The following is a 19,088-nucleotide window of genomic DNA, read 5'->3' on the forward strand; positions in this document are numbered from 1 at the left end:
AAAAAAAAATCAATAAACAGCCAAACACAAAAACCTGTCTCTCTCATACTTTCAATTCCAACTCTAACTGGAAAAAGAAAAGGGAAAGAAAAGGGAAAGAAAAGGGAAAGAAAAGGGAAAGAAAAGGGAAAGAAAAGGGAAAGAAAAGGGAAAGAAAAGGGAAAGAAAAGGGAAAGAAAAGGGAAAGAAAAGGGAAAGAAAAGGGAAAGAAAAGGGAAAGAAAAGGGAAAGAAAAGGGAAAGAAAAGGGAAAGAAAAGGGAAAGAAAAGGGAAAGAAAAGGGAAAGAAAAGGGAAAGAAAAGGGAAAGAAAAGGGAAAGAAAAGGGAAAGAAAAGGGAAAGAAAAGGGAAAGAAAAGGGAAAGAAAAGGGAAAGAAAAGGGAAAGAAAAGGGAAAGAAAAGGGAAAGAAAAGGGAAAGAAAAGGGAAAGAAAAGGGAAAGAAATTTGAAAAAAGAAGAAAAAAAAAAGAAAAAAGAAAAAAAAAAAAAAAAGAAAAAAAGCCTACCAATCAACCAACCAAAAAATCCTGAAAAATCCCCACCAGCTCCCAGGTGGGGACAGCCATGGGGTCCCAGCTCTTACGTGTCCTGCCCAGGGCAGCCACGGGCTGGCTCGGGCCCTCGGGGTACACTGCATAGATGCTGATGCTGTATTCCCTGTCCTCCTGCAAATTCTCCAGCAGGTGGGAAGAGACATCACCCCTCAGGATCTGCTCAAGGGTCACCCCAGGCTTGTTGGCTGCAAAATCCAGGAGAAAAAGGGGTGGTGGATGTTGTATATAGGTAATATATTATAAAAGAAAGGTTTTGCAAAGTCAGGTCTTGCCCTGCTGAATTAGCAGCTAATGAGAAAGGATCATAGGAATGAAAATCAGTTAGCACAATGAATTATTCTTGTAGATAAAAAAGTCTGCACCTGTAAAAACCATGAAAATCAGTAAAAAATATATATAACTAACCAAAAATAAAGAATGCAAAATGCCATTTATCAACCTGTATTGTTAGCCAATTAAATCTAACACAGTGCTTTCTGCCAATCCCATACAAATATCAACTGAGCAATAAATATTCTGCTTTTTCTACATAAAAAAGACTACTACTGCAAAGGTGAAGCCTTTCCATGGCTCAGATTGGATCTCCCAATCCATGTGGTGCTGCTTGGAATTCTGGCTGTTCTGTCCCAAAATCTTGAGCTCATCCCAAACCCCCATCAAAGCAGTGGGAAAAACATCTGGATGTGCCAGGGCAAACAAGGAATTCACAGCATTGTTCTTCCAAGGAAAATTACTTCCAAGGACTTTATCCTGGATCAACCACAATATTTGGAAAAAATCTATCCTGGACTTTTTCCAGAGTCATGCCAGGAGTTAAGGGCACCTTCCCTGTCCTTGGATCACTGCTCCTTTTAAAGAAAATGCCAAGAAAAAATTAAGAAAAATCAATTAAAATTGAATTAAATGAATAAAATGAATTTAAAGTTAATAAAACTCACCCCTGGGGATGTAGATCTTGTAGCCCTCCAGTTTGCCCAGGGGAGGTGTCCAAGCCACCTTCAGGCTGAAAAGTCCTTCCTCTATCACACGGAAATTGGTGACTGGAGGCACGGGAGCTTTGGGGACACAAAAATGGGGCAGAAATGGAAAAGACCCTTGGAAAATCTTTTGTCTGCAGGGACAGAGAGACACAAAGAGGAGAAACACCAACTCCCTCAGCTGATTCCTTAAAACCAACAATCCCCCTCCCACCAACCCCTTTTCCCACTTGGAAATAGAGATGAAACATCCCAAGGCAGAAGTTTGGGAGTGGTGTTTGGATCTGAAATATCCCCCCAGGAGCAGAGGGAATCTACCCCAGGCAGGGAAAACTCTGCAGCAACCAAAGCCATGAATCAAAGCCTGCTTTGCTCCCACAGCCACGATTCCAAGGGAGAGGAGCCCCTTTGGATCCAGCCAGCCATGGCAGGTGGATTTATAGCTCCTGCTGATAATGAGAGATCAAATGGCTTTATTTGCACCCATAAACACATTCCATCTTCTTCCTGGCAAGTGCACATGAGTCAAACCTCATTGAGGAGCTTTATTTATTCATCCTGTCAGAGATCTTCCCTCGAGGAGACAAACAACTCCAGGGTGTGTAGGGAGGAACAAAAGACACGGAAAAAAGAAAATTCTTTATAAAATCCCTCTGGCAAAGCAGGATTGGAGCTTCATCCAGGGATGTGAGTGGGATTAGCAAACCCCTTACACCCTGAGAATTTTGAAAAGCAGAGATGATAAAGTTCCAGTCCCACGTTCAAACGTTCTCCTGACATTTCCCCATCCCTTCTGATTCCTCCTCTGGCTGGGGACACCCCTCAAAGCCACCCCTTGAGGGTCAGCAGAGCAGATCTGCCAGGGAAAAACAGGAATTCGCAGCTGGTTCTTCCAAGGGAAGTCCTTCCAAAGACTCTGGAGTGTCTGGAGAAGGGAAAAATCCTGGACTCTTTCCAGAGTCATGCCAAGAGATGTTCTCCTGACATTTCCCCATATCCCTTCTGGGGAACTGAGATTCCTCTTTTGGCTGGGGACACCCCTTGAGGGTCAGCAGAAGAGATTTTCCCCTGGACATTGGTCTGGGTGAGTGACCTCAATCTCTTCATCAATAATTTTACTTTTTTAACTAATTGTATTACAATAACTTTAATATATTTGCTTTAATTAAATTACTATAGTGTAATTACTGTGATAAAGTGCACAATTCTGTCCTGTCCTGGTAGTTTTATCTTCTCTACTGTGCAGTAAATAATTCTGATCAAGGTCTTTTCATCTACTCATTTATCACAAGAAATCATTGATTTTGATATAAATATACCTGGTTTGCCATCTTTAATCCTTGGACAAAGGTTCAACCACAACTCTATAATTCCTCAGATTTAATCTGTTGACAATCTGGAGCTGGGATTGGATCCAGCCCCATCCAGGTCCCTCGTGGAGAAGTCTGGAAAGCCCAGGAGTCCTTCCTGCACCTCAGGACTCAGCAGGAGCTTGTCTAATAAACTTGGAAGCTCCAAACCCAGGCCACCATCTATCCATCATCCATCCATCATCGATCATCCATCATCCATCCTCCATCCATCCATCGTCGATCATCCATCCATCATCGATCATCCATCCATCACCTATCATCGATCATCCATCCATCCTTCATCCATCCATCCTTCATCCATCCATCCTCCATCTCCCATCCTTCATCCATCCATCATCCATCCATCCATCACCCATCCATCCATCCATCACCCATCACCCATCCATCATCCATCCATCATCCATCCATCCACTACCCACTACCCATCCACCCATCCATCATCCATCCATCACCTATCATCCATCCATCCATCCTCCATCCGTCCTCCATCCATCATCCATCCCTCCATCACCCATCCATCCATCCATCCATCCATCCATCCATCCATCCATCCTCTCCAGTTTTGGGGTGCTCCTCTCCTCAGGGATGGCCCAGGGGACACTCACTTGTTTTCCCTTTGATGGCTGCCGGCTCCCCCAGGTCTCCTCCGTACCTGGCCCTCACCGTGAGCACGTACTTGGTGCTGGGCTTCAGACCTGTCACCAGCACCGTGGTGGTGTCCCCATCCACCTCCACCTGCCACATGGGGGGCAAGGGACATTGTTACACCCCCCCAGAACATCAGGTCACCTCCCACACCTGCTCAAGGTGACTTCCATGAGCAGCAGCCTCCTAAAACCCTCACCCAAATGTGATCCTCAAATTGTGGAATAGCCCATGGAATAGCCCAGGAAATAAAACATGGAGAGTGCATTAAGGGTAAAGGTGATCTCAAATTCCTTTGAAGAAAATGAAGGAAAAACAACCGAGACAGTTCCTTTTAATCTCAGAGAAGGAAATTTTGATGTACCCTGAGGGCGAGAGATGGAAACAGAACTTCAGGATCTCGTAATAACAGGGAAAACACCGAAGCTGCCAAGGATGATCGTTCCAGTTAAATACAATTTTAATAATTAATACAATTAATAATCTTCACCTTAATAATTTAAGCTTTCATAGTTTTGTTCTATTATTAGGAATCCAAGTTTTTAGGGCAAATATCTTCTACTTTTCATTCTTAGTCTCAAACTTCGTGCGGTGTGGGATGAGCTGGAGCACACGGCAGCATTCCTCACACAAGGACATGGAAAATCCCCAAACCCATGGAGATCTTACCAAAAGGAACAACTCTGGCAGCAGGAGGAGCAGGAGATGCTCCAGGGAGGCTGGATGGGATCGAGTGGAGGCATTATAAAGGTAAGGAGAAAAAAGATTGGATATTGGGAAGATGGGGTGCCACCTCCTAACCAAGCATGACCCCACAACGTTGGGAACTGAAACCCAACACTGGGGACTGAAACTGGTGGATCCTAATGGTGGATCCACACCCATGGTGGATCTACAGCTTCACTTCAGCCCTCAGGAACTCCTGCCAATCCTCTGGCACCAGGATGGCTGAAGGACATGGTGCCAGCTCCTAACCAGGCTGTGCCCTCAACATGGAATGACCTCGCAACACTGGGAAAGGAAACCCACCACTGGGGACTGAAACCCAAAACTGGGAAAGGAACCCCAACACTGGGGACTGAAACTGGTGGATACTAATGGTGGATCCACACCCATTGTGGATCTACAGCTTGGCTTCAGCCCTCAGGAACTCCTGCCAATCCTGCTGGCACCAGGATGGCTGAAGATCGTGGTGCCATCTTCTAACAGGGCTGTGCCCTCTACACGGGATGAGACCCTAAAAATAGGAAAGGAAACTCAACACTGGGGACTGAAATTGGTGGATCCTATGGTGAATCTACAGCTTCACCTCAACCCTCAGGAATTCCTGCCAATTCCGTTGTGACCGGGATGGCTGAAGGACGTGATGCCACCTCCGTACTGGGCTGTGCCATCAACATGGGATGAACCCCTAAAAACTGGGAAAGGCAACCCAAAACTGAGAACCCAACATTCGGAACTGAAACTCAACACTGAGGACTGAAACTGGCAGATCCCATGGTGGATCTACACCTTCACTTCAACCCTTCAAAATTCCTGCCAATCCTGCTGGCACCAGGATGGCTGAGGGATGTGGTGCCACCTCCTAACCGGGCTGTGCCCTCAACATGGGATGAACTCCTAAAAATTGAGAAAGGAAACCCAACCCTGGGGACTGAAACCCAACCCTGGGGACCGAAACCCAGCTGGTGGCCTGGAAATTGGGAACATGACCCTACCTGCTGCTGGTTCTCGGGCTCCGGCTGCCCCGGTGGCAGCGAGGGGCGGACATGGACACGGTACCCTGTCACCCTGCCCGTGGCTGCCACCCACGAGAGCCTCAGGGAGCTGTGGCTGTGCTCGCTGACACGCAGCTCCCGAGGGCCCAGGATCTGCTCAGCTGCAAAAACACAAAGGAAAGGGTTTGGATTGGATTCCACCACATGGGGAAGTTCATGGACGGAGTCAATGTTTTCCACATAGAGAAAGACATGGGTGTAGTTTGGGTTGGGAGCACAGGGACACCTGGGATCTGTTTCCAGACAGGAGATGCTCCAGCAGAATTTTTTTGGGGTATTTTTTTGACAAAGCAGGAAACCAAAATTGGTTCTGGTTACACTTCCCCAGTGAAAACCTGGTCAACGCATGGGACAGCAGCTTCTCCCTGCCCTTCTCCCTCTGACACTGGAGAAATCTGCCAGGAAGCTTGGACTCTCCATGGAATGTCACAGGAAGCCTAGATTTTCCATGGAATGCCACAGGAAGCCCTGAAGTGCTGCAGCACCACAGAAGAAGCCAAAAAAAGGAGACCCTTTAAAGTCTCAGGTGAAGTTCTCCCCATTTCTAGGAGTTTCAGCTTCTCATGAGCTTGTGAGCCAAGAAGGGGCAGGAATTCAGTGCCATCACCTCTGGATTCACTGCAGGGTCAGGATCTGGAAATCTCTCTGGAAATCCCTCTGGCTGCTCTTTGCATCTTCATTAGGGAATTAAGTTCTTCCCCAGCTCCCAAGCTGTGCTGCCAGAATTCCCTGTGACAATCCCACTACAAAATACCCCAAGGAACAGAAACGCTGCTCCATCCCATCACTCCTCCTTTTGCTAGATCCAGCACCACAATTCCCAGGATCTGCTATCCCTAAACAAACATGGAAAGGCAGCCACAAGGAAAACACCCAGGATTAATGTCCCAAAGCAGGAGCTGCTCCACAAGCTCCTCTAGGATCCCTCAGAGGGATGTGGGAAGTCCATCCCCATGGAAGCACATCCAGAGGCTGGTTTGGAAAGCAGGATGGAGGGAGAAGCTGGGTTCACCTTGCACCCTCAGCTTGGCAGGGCGTGGGGGCTCCGAGGCGGTGAAGCAGAGCCTCCGGGAGAGTTTGGGAGCCACGTTTGGGAGCAGCTGGAAATCCTCCACGTAAAGCACGTGCTCTGCAGTGGGATCTGAAGCAATTCTGCCCAGCTCGCTCCTGTCAGCATCCTTAATCCCTAGGAGAGGGAAAAAGGACATCAAACAGCATCCACGGGGCAGGGTGGGATTTGGAAAGGGGGAGCATCGAACTGGGCTTTGTTTGACACCAATTTTGGGTTGTGCTCCCAAGGAAAAGGAGGGAACAAGGAATGGAGTCTTCCATCAGGGAAAAGAGGTCAAGATTTCTCCAGATTGTCTCAGTGCTGCTGAGAGGTGGGAAAAAAAAAAGGAACAGGGCAGGATACAGAGACTTTCCAGTGCTGAGCAGACAATGGGATTTTGGGAGGCTGAAAATTCCAGAGTGTTCCTGTGGTTGAACCAAAAAAAGGGGAACAACCCATCCAACAAAACAATCCTTCCCCAATTTTCACCTCACATTGGTTCACATCGAGCTGGTTGCTCTTTGCATTGAAATCCCATTCCTGTCATTCCCTGAAATTTTTGGGGAAGGATTTGACTGATGGAATTTCACTCTTGGGGACAGTGGGAGCAGCAGAGCCTTTCTTGGCTCATGGAATTAGTCTGAGGGGACATTTTTGAGTCAGTCCCTGAACCTCATTGAGAGAAACCTTCAGAAGCAAAACCATTTTCAATTTATTTTTTTATGCCACATTAAAACATTTTGACTTTTATGGAACCATTTACTGAGCTCCTTCTGAATTCCCAAGTGGCTTTGACAGATGCAAAACCACAGATTCCCACTGAATAAATCAGTCATTGACAACAACAACAAAAAATATCCATGAACACAACAATTTTCCTGGACTTGCAGTGGTTTCCAAAGGCTGAGCCTGGGGATGGGAGCAGCTTTCAGGAGGGGGGCACTGTGAATCAGGAATATTCCCCAGGGAGAAGAACGAGGGTTGGTCACACAGAGGTTTGGGTGGCCACACGTACCCACAGCAAACACTGTCACCCCCTCATCCTGCAGGATCTGGGCTCCCTCTTCCACAGCATCGCTGGATTTCCCATCTGTGACCAGAACCAGCACCTGCAAGAGTTAGGATAAAAGAAATGGACACATCAGGTGAGAGTTGTGGGGTTTCACATCCATGAAATGCCTCTCCTGGAATGAAATCCTTCAAAAACGCCAACAGCTCTGAGGAACCTCAGAGAGAATCATTCCTGGGAGCTGAGAAGGAGCAGAGCTGTGGGCTTTCACATCCATGAAATCCCTCTCCTGGAATTAAATCCTTCAAATACCCCAACAGCTCTTGAGGAACCTCACAGGGAATCATTCCCATGAGCTGGGAAGGAGCAGAGCTGCTCCTCCGAGGATCTCCTGCTTGGGGCAGGAACTCCAGGAGGAAATTCCTGCCAGCACAGGCAGAGGATTCACCCCTACGAGTCCTCATGAGCAGCTCCTAAGGGAGGACTGGGTTTGGATTGGGTACTAGGAAAGAATTCTTCCCTGTGGAGAGGGACAGCTTGAATGATCATGGAGCGATGGGACAAAGTGGGAATGGCTTCCCACTGCCAGAGGGCAGGGAGGGATGGGATATTGGGGAGGAATTCCTGGCTGGGCTGGAATTCCCAGAGAATCCCTGAATCCAAGGCCAGGTGGGATGGGGCTGGGAGCAGCCTGGGACAGTGGGAGGTGTCCCTGCCATGGGATGATCCCCTGGATGATCCAAACCATTCCAGGATTCTGGGATGACCCAGCTGCTCCCTGGACACCCCCTCAGCAGCTCACCCACCTTTGCTGCCTCCTCTCTCAGGGTGCCCTGGGGGGACAAGGCCTGAGCTGCAAAAGCCAGGGCTGAGCCAGTTTGGAGGCTGCTGCCTTTGGAGGAGAGATCCTGAGCTGCATCCAGCGTTTCTTTGATGGTCACATAATCCGTGAGCTCAACACTCATCCTGGGAATGAGAAATGGGGGAATGAGGAGCAAGGGATGCACTGAAATTATGCTGACATCTCATTTCCAGTTCCCAGAGCAGCTGTGGCTGCCCCTGGATCCCTGGAATGTCCAAGGCCAGGTTGGATACTGGGATTGGAGCACCCTGGGATAGGGGAAGAGAATCAGGGGTACAAACCCAAATCTGACTCCACATGGATTCCAGAGGGACAGGTTTTTATACCCTGTTCATTATGTAACTATAGAATAGTTATTAAACCCATATTGTTCTATTGTCTACATTGATCTCATCCAAGCATGGATTCTTGTGATTTTCATCAGTTCCCCAAACATCCTTGCTCATGATTCTTGTCACCATTACATCACTTCTCATGATTCTTATTATGATTAAACAGTAATATATTCAATTTACCAAACAATTACCACATTTAACAATCAAATTATTTATCCCATGATGATTCCACAGGTGCAGTCTCAAATGATCTAATAAAGACAAAACCAACATTCATTCCCAGGGCCTGGTTGCCTTTCCCAGCCCTACCAGACCCAACCTTTCTTTCCACTCCCTAAACCTGTTGTATACAATTCCCATGATTTTAGAAAGATTTTTAACCCTCTGCTATCAACTCTGCTGAGGGTTCATCTCCTGCTCAGAGGTTTCCCAGAGCTGCAGAAGCTCTTCATCCACAAACTGGACTCCAGGAGTGGATGGAGAAGGATGGTCAGACCCACCTTGGTGTGTCCCCATGGAGGGTCAGACCCACCTTGGTGTGTCCCCACCTTGCTTTGATTTTTTTCTCCCTCTCCTATTTCCTGTGTGGTGGCTGGAACCAGGTCTTGGAATTCAGAGGAGGAATCAGGATGGGATTTGTTCTCCATTTCTGCCCACTTTCCTCTGGAGCAGAGGACACTGAGCAGAGCCCTGATTTCTCCACAAATCCCAGAGCAGGAATTCAGGCTCAGAATTCCTTTGGAGATGCTCTGTTATCCAGATGACCCCAACCCAAAAGGATTCCACACAAAGCCAGGCCCAGCTGGACTCCAGGAATCAAGGAGGAGGATGGCCAGACCCACCTTGGTGTGTCCCCACACAAAGCCAGGCTCACCTTGGTGTGTCCCCACACAAAGCCAGGCCCATCTTGGTGTGTCCCCACACAAAGCCAGGCCCAGCTGGACTCCAGAAAAGCAGGAGGAGGATGGCCAGACCCACCTTGGTGTGTCCCCACACAAAGCCAGGCCCACCTTGGCGTGTCCCCATGGAGAACCAGGCCCACCTTGGCGTGTCCCCACACAAAGCCAGGCCCACCTTGGCGTGTCCCCACACAAAGCCAGGCCCAGCTGGACTCCAGGAATCCAGGAGGAGGATGGCCAGACCCACCTTGGTGTGTCCCCATAAAGAGCCAGACCCACCTTGGCGTGTCCCCACACAAAGCCAGGCCCACCTTGGTGTGTCCCCACACAAAGCCAGGCCCACCTTGGCGTGTCCCCACACAAAGCCAGGCCCACCTCGGTGTGTCCCCACACAAAGCCAGACCCACCTTGGTGTGTCCCCATACAAAGCCAGACCCACCTTGGTGTGTCCCCATACAAAGCCAGGCCCAGCTGGACTCCTCCTCTTCCCATCTCTGTGTTCTCAAAGGATCTGGCCACGTTCCTGATGAAATCCTGGAGCAGCCTGGAGCTCTCCTTTCCTCCACTCTCCAAGTGTCCCACCAGGAACAGGATGTTGGCCACCTCAGCTGTCCTGCAGGCTGGGGATGAGAGGGACAGGGAGGCTCATCCCAGAGCTCATGGGATGAGGGAAAGCTCCCCAGAGCCACCTGAATTCCCAGGATACCCAAGGGAAGGAGATGGACACACCATGTTTTATGTTGTCCTTAATTTCCTCCTCGTTATTTGGATGTTCTGACCCAGAAGTTTCTCATCCAGAGAGATTTCCCATCCTGGGAAGCGTCCCAAGGCCAGGATGACCTGGGATAGTGGAAGGTCCTTGTCCATGGCAGGATTGCTCTAAATCACCTTTAAAAGGTCCCTTCCAACTCCAATTATTCCATGATTTTCAGCACAAACCCCAGATCCCAGCTCCATCAGAGCACCAGGTGTGTAGGACACTCTGGAAGCAAGGGAATTCCAGAGTGGAATCCCAAGCCTGGGGATTCCACATTCCCAGAGCCACACACAGACCTCTGAGCTGAAATTTGGGAATGTGGCAGCTCTGTTATCCCATCAACCATCCTGGGATTCATATCAGGAACACCAGGAGATGTGGGACCACCCAACCCTGGGCATGAGCAGGATTTTGTGCAAAAAAATGAAAAATTTGAGTTTTTCCCAGATATCCCATGAATGAAAAATGTGTGGGTCTGCATGGAGCTGGGGAGGTGAATCCTTGTGCAATCCCAACTCCCTAAAAAGCAGGAGAAGGATTCAAGGCTTCCTTGAGGATTTTTTTCTCCCTCTCCTATTTCCTGTGTAGTGGCTGGAACCAGGTCTTGGAATTCAGAGAAGGAATCAGGGTGGGATTTGTTCTCCATTTCTGCCCACTTTCCTCTGGAACAGAGGACACTGAGCAGAGTCCTGATTTCTCCACAAATCCCAGAGCAGGAATTCAGGCCCAGAATTCCTTTGGAAGTGCTCTGTTATCCAGATGATCCCAACCCAAGAGGAATTCCACGCAGGAATTAAAAATCCACGTGTGGATCCATGCCAGGAGCAGAAAAATCTGCTTGGAAAAGGGATTTTCCTACCCAAAGTGTCACTGGTCACTCACCTTCATGGCCAGCCCCAGCTTGGAATGGCCCCATGGCCACTGCCAGGATGAGGATCTGGGCACACAACATTCCCTTGGGAAGCAGCTCCTGGAAATCCCTGGAAGTCAGCACAGAGCCTGGAGAGCTCCTCACCTGCAGAGGGAGAGAGGTTGGAGCTGGGGTCACCTGAGGGTGACACTGCCACCACCCTCAGAGCTGGAAAAGCATTTCTCCAGCTCCCCTTGGTGTGGAAAATGGGGATTGAAATCCATAAATCCTGGAATTCTTTCATTTTTTTTTATAATGTTTGGAAAATTGGGATTAAAATCTATAAATCCTTTAATTCTTTCATTTATTTGATAATTCTTGGAAAATTTGGATTAAAATCCACAAATCCTTTCATTCCTCTATTTCTTTGACAATGCTTGGAAAATCAAGATTAAAATCCATAAATCCTGGAATTCCTCCATTTCTTTGACAATTCTTGGAAAATCAGGATTGAAATCCATAAATCCTTTAATTCTTTCAATTATTTGATAATTCTTGGAAAATCGGGATTGAAATCCATAAATCCTTGAATTCCTCCATTTCTTTGATAATGCTTGGAAAATGGGATTGAAATCCATAAATCCTTTAATTCCTTCATTTATTTGAAAATTCTTGGAAAATTGGAATTAAAATCCATAAATCCTTGAATTCCTCCATTTCTTTGATAATTCTTGGAAAAAATGGGATTAAAATCCACAAATCCTTTCATTCCTCTATTTCTTTGACAATACTTGGAAAATTTGGATTAAAATCCACAAATGCTGGAATTCCTCCATTTCTTTGATAATGTTTGGAAAATTTGGATTGAAATCCATAAATCTTAGAATTCCTTCATTTTTTTGATAATGCTTGGAAAATCGGGATTAAAATCCATAAATCCTTTAATCCTTTCATTTTTTGATAATGCTTAGAGAATTGGGATTAAAATCCATCAATCCTTTAATTCTTTCATTTTTTTATAATGCTTGGAAAACGGGGATTGAAATCCACAAATCCTTTAATTGCTTCATTTATTTGATAAGGCTTGGAAAATCAGGATTAAAATCCACATATCCTTGAACTCCTCCATTTCTCTGCTAATGCTTGGAAAATTTGGTTTTAAATCCACAAATCCTTTCATTCCTCCATTTCTTTGCTAATGCTGAGAGTTCAGCTTTGGCCTCCCTTTCCCAACACCCACCTGAAGCCCAAATGGGAATATTGTTGGTGGGATAAAAGCAGGAGAAACTTCCCACTTCAATTAATGTGGGAGAAAAAGCCAGGAAAATCAGGAATCAGCTGCATCCAACCCTGATCTCCAGGTTCCTAAATCCAGGATGAAGTTCCTTGAGGATCCAGCCCACCATGCCAGACGAATTTTGGAATTTTGCTTAACTCCCCAAAATTGCAGAATTCCTACTCTGGAAAACAGGGAATTCTCCCTGTGGAGAAATGCCAAAAGGAATTTTATTTTTTTTTTTAATGGGCAATCAAAAGTTATTTTCCTGCTCTGAGCCTCACCTGCTTCCACGTGGAAATTATGGATTCAGGAAAAAAAAAAAAATCTTAATGGTTTCATCCAGCTTTGCTCTTTTCCAGGAATTCCATTCCAATTAACACCAGGGATTAATGAGAATAAAGAGTCCCTCTGCAGTTCCTGTGACAAGGAATATTCCAGGAGTTTGGGATGGAGGATTCCAGCTTGGGAGCATCCAGGGGAAAAGGAGGAAAACACCTGGTGAGTCCCAGGAATGACATCCAGACCCTCCTCTCCTTTTTCCCCTCTCCATTTCCCACAAATCAGATTTTTCACATTAAAAAACTTTTAAAGCTAAATTTAGAAGCTTTTCCAAGCAGAAAATTCCAGCCAGGTGTTTCTTGGGAAGATCATCTCCAAGTAGATCATCCTGCTTCTCCAAAAAACACAATTTGAGGGGGAAAAAAATGTTGGATTTGTGCTGCAAACAGCAAAGGTTTGATTTGGTGCCCACCCCGAGCTCCAATTCCTGCCAGAAATCCCAGGAGAGGAGTGAAGGTTTGGGGTGGGTGACTCCAAAGGGGAATTTTGTTGGGAATCACCACTCATCAGAGGGATTCATGGAACAAAAAAAAAGAGATATTTGCAGTTTTGTCACCTTGCTCCACCTGGGGCGTGCAGGGGGTGATGCTTATTCCTCTGTTTCCCTTTTAAAAAGGTGGAATGGGATTTCACATTCTCAAAAAGGGAATATCTCCATGGAAGCAGGATCCCTGGCTGAGGAGAGGTGGGGATTTGTGGGAAAATGTTGAATTTGAAGGAGGTGGGGGTTAAAAAAAGGGTAAAAAAAAGGTTGGAAAGTGATGGATGAAGAGATTTGAGGGCCTGGCTGGCAGCCAGAGCTGTGCTGCTCCAGCTGGAATTTTTCCAGGTTATTCACATTTCCCAGAGCTCCTGAGGGGGAACAGGAGCTGGGACAAAGGAAACAAAGATCCCAAAGGTTCTGCACCCCCCAGGAGTTTGGGTTTGGGGCAGGAGAAATCCTCCCAGCTGCTGTTTCCCTGCCTCCAGGTTGGTTTTGCTGGAATGAAGGAGCCAGCAAGGAGAGCTTGGGCATGGAATTTCCACATTCCCATCTCCTGACCCAGCCCCACAGCCAGGCAGGAGTGGGATGGGATTTAAACTCTTCAAACACAAACCCCTCTGTGATTCCCTGATTAATGGGCAGGGAATGGGAGAGGCTGATCCAGTCAGGGAAAAATCCCCCAGTCCCTGGGCTGGAGTAAGGATCTGAACCCAAATATCTGCTTTTTCCTGTTAATTTAATTATTAATTCCACAGGTGAGAACATTCCAGAGTTCTGGCACCACCTGCAGCTCCCTCATCCCAAATCCCAAAGAGTCACACTCTGTCCATCCATGCACTCATCCCTGTTCCCCATTCCCAGACAAGCTGTGCTTGGGAAAACTGAGTGATCCCAAAGAGGAGCAAATGATTCCCAAAACCTCAGTGATCCCAAAATTCCAGTGATCCCAGAAAGGATCAAATGACACCCAAAAACCCAGTGATCCCAAAATTCTGGTGATACCCCAAAAGGACAAAATTATACCCAAAACTGCAGTGATCCCAGAATTCCAATGACATCCAGAAAAGTGAAAATGACACCCAAAAACCCAGTGATCCCAAAAATGACTAAATGACATCCAAAAAGGACTGAATGACCCCCAAAATTCCAGTGATCCCAAAAAAGAACAGTGGCACCCAAAAACCCAATGATCCCAAAACGGACCAAGTGATGACCAAAAATCCAGTGGTCCTAAACCCCAAAAACCCAGTGATCCCATAATTTCAGTGATCCCAGAAAGGGCCAAATGACACCCAAAAACCCAGTGATCCCAAAATTCTGGTGATACCCAAAAGGACAAAATTATATCCAAAACTGCTGTGATCCCAAAATTCCAGTGACATCCAGAAAGGAGCAAAAGACACCCAAAAATGATCAAGTGACATCCCAAACTCCAGTGATCCTAAAAATCCCATGAACCCAAAAAGGACCAAGTGACACCCAAAAATCCAGTGATCCTAAAAATCCAGCAACATTCAAAAAGGATGAAATGATGCCCAAAACCCAGTGATCCCATAATTGATCAAATGAAACCCCAAACCCCAGTAATCCTAAAAGTCCAGTCACACTCAGAAAGGATGAAATGATGCCCAAAAATCCAGTGACCCCTAAAAGGATCAGTGACACTCAAAAATCCAGTGATCCTAAAAATCCAGCAACACTCAAAAAGGATCAAATGATGCCCAAAAACCAAGTGATCCCAACATTCCAATGACACCCAGAAAGGAGCAAAAGACACCTAAAATTCCAGTGATCCCAAAAAGGACCAAGTGACACCCCAAAACCCAGTGATCCCAAAATTCCAATGATACCCAGAAAGGATCAAATGATGACAAAAATCTAGAGATCCTAAAAATGCAGCAAACCCAAAATTCCAGTGACACCCAAAAGGAATAAATGACACCCAAAATTCCAATGATCCCAAAAATCCAGTGACCCCTAAAAGGATCAATGACACCCAAAAATCCAGGGATCCCAAAAAGGACCAAGTGACAACCAAAAACCCAGTGATCCTAAAGATCCAGCAACACTCAAAAAGGATTAAATGATGCCCAAAAGCCGAGTGATCCCAAAATTCCAATGATATCCAGAAAGGAGCAAAAGACACCCAAAAGTGACCAAATGAAACCCCAAACCCCAGTGATCCTAAAAATCCAGTGACACACAAAAAGGACTGAATGACACCCGAAAAGCCAGTGATCCCAAAATTCTGGTGATACCAAAAAAGGTCTAAATGATGTCCAAAAACCCAGTGATCCTAAAAATCCAATGACACCCAAAAAGAACTGAATGACACCCATAAATCCTAAAATTCCAGTGATCCCAGAAAGGACCAAATGACACCCAAAATTCCAATGATCAAAAAAATTCAGCGACCCAAAAAGGACTGAATGACACCCAAAAATCCAGTGATCCTAAAAATCCAGCAACACTCAAAAAGGATCAAATTATGCTCAAAAACCCAGTGATCCCAAAATTCTGGTGATACCCAAAAAGGACCAAATGACACCTAAAATTCCAGTGATCCAAAAAAGGACCAAGTGACAACCAAAAACCCAGTGATCCCAAAATTCCAATGATACCCAGAAAGGATCAAATGACGACAAAAATCCAGCGATCCTAAAAATGCAGTGAACCCAAAATTCCAGTGACACCCAAAAAGGAATAAATGACACAAAAATTCCAATGATCCCAAAAATCCAGTGACCCCAAAAAGGATCAGTGACACCCAAAAATCCAGTGGTCCTAAAAGTCCAGCAACACTCAAAAAGGATTAAATGATGCCCAAAACCCAGTGATCCCAAAATTCCAATGACACCCAAGAAGGAGCAAATGGCATCCAAAATTACAGTGATGCCAAAAAGGACCAAATAACACTCAAAAAGGACAAATGACCCCGAAAAACCCAGTGATCCTAAAAATCCAGTGACACACAAAAAGGACTGAATGACACCCAAAAAACCAGTGATCCCAAAATTCTGGTGATACCAAAAAAGGTCTAAATGACCCCAAGCTCTCCCCGATGCCCCTGTCCCAGCGGGGGAAGGGAAGAGTCACCCTAAAATCCCCATTTCAGGTTTGGGGCACCTCAAAGTCCTGCTGGGATGGCATCGAGGGTAAAAATTGTGCTGTGCTGGGGCTGCTTCTGCCTCCTCATTCATCCTCTTCTTCCTCCTCATCCTCCCCATTGGGAGCTGCTGCCTCCTCATCCTCTTCTTTCTCCTCAATCTCCCCATGCGAGGCTTCCTCATCCTCCTCATCCAGAGCTGCTTCCTTCTCACCCTGCTCATCCTCCCCATTGGGAGCTGCTGCTCCTCATCCTCCTCACCCTCCTCATCCTCCCCCCCTGGCAGCTGCTGTCTCCTCTTCCTCCCTATCCTTCTCATCTGGGGATGCTGCCTCCTCATCCTCAGGAGCTGCTGCCTCCTCATCCTCCTCATTTTCCTCATCTGGAGCTGCTGCCTCCTCATCTTTGTCATCTTCCAGTTTGGAAGTTGCTGCTCCTCATCTTCTTCATCCTCCCCGCTGGCAGCTGCTGCCTCCTCATCCTCTTTATCCTTCTCATCTGGAGTTGCTGCCTCCTCATCCTCGTCCTCCTCCTCCTCTTCATCTTCCCCATCAGGAAGCTGATGCCTCCTCATCTTCCTCATTTTCCTGATCCAGAGCTGCTGCTCCTCATCCTCTTCATCCTCCCCTTTGGAAGTTGCTGCTTCTCATCTTCTTCACCATCCCCCCTGGGAGCTGATGCCCCCTCATCCTTCTCATGTGGAGTTCCTGCCTCCTCATCCTCCTCATCTTCCCCATCAGAAGCTGCTGCCTCCTCATCCTCATCCCCATCCCCATCCTCCTCTTCCTCAGGAGCTGCTGCCTCCTCATCCTCCTCATCCTCCCCTTTGGAAGCTGCTGCTCCTCATCTTCATCCTTCCCGCTGGCAGCTGCTGCCTCCTCATCCTCCTCAATTTCCCCACCCGGAGCTTCTGCTCCTCTTCCTCCCCTTTGGGAGCTGCTTCTTCCTCTTCCTCCTCCTCCCCCGGCCCCTCTCCCTCCTTCCCCTCCACAACCCGAGACTGAAGAATGCAAAATAAAAAATACAAAAAAATAAAACCCCAAACAAACAAAAAAACCAACCAGCAACAACAACAAAAAAAAAAAAAAAAAAAAAGAAAAGACCCACAAAAAACCAAACAAAAAACCCCAAAAATACACAAAAAACCAAAAAACCCGGACGGACAAACGGACAGACCCTGCTGCTCACCCCGGGGCCGGAGCGTCCCAGGGTCCCTCCACCGGGAATCCGAGGCGGACAGAACTTCCCGAGGCTGGGGAAAAGCAGGAATGAGGGGCAGGAGGAGGGGCTGCTCCAGGCAGCCGGGATGGATGGAGGGGGAGAAGCGGGCAGGAGATGCCACCCACCCCACCCGCTCTGGGCAGGAATGTGGGGATGGAGAAGGGGGGAGAAAAAAGGGGAAAAAAAAATTAAAATATTTTTAGCTCGTGGGCAGAAAATGATAATAAAATAACTGGGATGTTTGTAAGGGAAGGGGCCGGGAAAAGGGGGAAAAGTTTGTTCCTAAAGAGATAAAAAACTGCAGGTAGCAGCACCTGGAGAGGGTGGGAAACACCAGGAATGGGGTGAAAAACTGATTTATGGTTTAAATACGGGAGTGTGATATTGCTGGGGCGGGGGGTGAGGACATCACTAATTAAATCCTAATTTCGTCCATCTCCCAACAGCAGAGATTTCTAAGGAATTGTCTCCTGGATGGAGAACTGGAGGCAGGGAAAGGAATGTCTGAGGTTCAAACACTCAGAAAATGACCCCAAAAGGGACACGAGCACCACACCTGGCTCCGTGGGGTGGGGACAGAGGGGGGACCCGGGTGAGGTGGGCAGGGAACGCCTGGGACACATCCCATGGAAATTCCTGGGGAGGGAGATCAGCTCCAAACAGGATTTCAGGAATAAATCGGAATTCTCATCCTCCTGGGACGCCTGGCTCCAAACAGGATCCCAGGAATAAATCTGAATTTTTCCCCTTGGCTCTAAACAGGATTTCATAAAAAAATACGAGTTTTCACCCTGGCTCTAATCAGGATTTCAGGAATAAATCTGAATTTTCCCCTTGGCTCTAAACAGGATCCCAGGAATAAATCTGATTTTTTTTCCCCTCATCTCCAACCTCCTTCTGCAGCCAAATCTGGAGCTGCATTTCAGGAATAAATCTGAGTTCTCACCCCTGGTTCCAAACAGGATTTCAAGAATAAATTGGAATTCTTACCCTCCTGGGACCCCTGGCTCCAAAGAGAATCCCAGGAATAAATCTGAGTTTTCACTCCTGGCTCCAAACAGGATTTCAGGAATAAATCTGAGTTCTCACCCCTGGCTCCAAAAGGATCCCAGGAATAAATCTGAGTTTTCATGCCCAGCTCCAAACAGGTTCCCAGGAATAAATCTGATTTCCCCCCTCATCTCCAACCTCCTCCTGCAGCCAAATCCGGAGCTGCATTTCAGGAATAAATCTGAATTTTCCCTTTGGCTCCAAACAAGATCCCAGAATAAACTGGAATTCTTGCCCTCCTATGACCCGTGGCTCCAAAGAGGATCCCAGAAGTAAATCTGATTTTTTCCCTTGGCTCCAAACAAGATTTCAGGAATAAATCTCACTCCTGGCTCCAAATAGGATCCCAGGAATAAATCTGAGTTTTCACCCCCAGCTCCAAACAGGATTTCAGGAATAAATTTGAGTTCTCAGCCCTGACTCCAAACAGGATCCCAGGAATAAATCTGATTTACCCCCTCATCTCCAACCTCCTCCTGCAGCCAAATCCAGAGCTGCATTTCAGGAATAAATCTGAGCT

General features: G+C 46.9%; 1 protein-coding gene across 1 annotated transcript in view; it reads right to left on the bottom strand.

The window, feature by feature from the left end:
• LOC116995994 (collagen alpha-1(VII) chain-like) overlaps positions 1-17,540 on the bottom strand; it is a 95,052-nt gene extending 77,512 nt beyond the window's left edge. The window contains exons 1-10 of the mRNA XM_033059143.1: positions 17,486-17,540; positions 11,122-11,254; positions 9,922-10,102; positions 8,193-8,352; positions 7,393-7,486; positions 6,339-6,512; positions 5,267-5,427; positions 3,509-3,638; positions 1,492-1,608; positions 583-738 (exon numbers count right to left, since the gene is read on the bottom strand). Coding sequence (XP_032915034.1) covers positions 583-738; positions 1,492-1,608; positions 3,509-3,638; positions 5,267-5,427; positions 6,339-6,512; positions 7,393-7,486; positions 8,193-8,352; positions 9,922-10,102; positions 11,122-11,191 — 1,243 coding nt within the window. The 5' untranslated portion in view covers positions 11,192-11,254; positions 17,486-17,540. The remainder of the gene's footprint in view (positions 1-582; positions 739-1,491; positions 1,609-3,508; positions 3,639-5,266; positions 5,428-6,338; positions 6,513-7,392; positions 7,487-8,192; positions 8,353-9,921; positions 10,103-11,121; positions 11,255-17,485) is intronic.
• Positions 17,541-19,088: the final 1,548 nt, after the last annotated feature.

This window comes from Catharus ustulatus, chromosome 4, assembly GCF_009819885.2.
Source record: "Catharus ustulatus isolate bCatUst1 chromosome 4, bCatUst1.pri.v2, whole genome shotgun sequence".
NCBI lineage: Eukaryota > Metazoa > Chordata > Aves > Passeriformes > Turdidae > Catharus > Catharus ustulatus.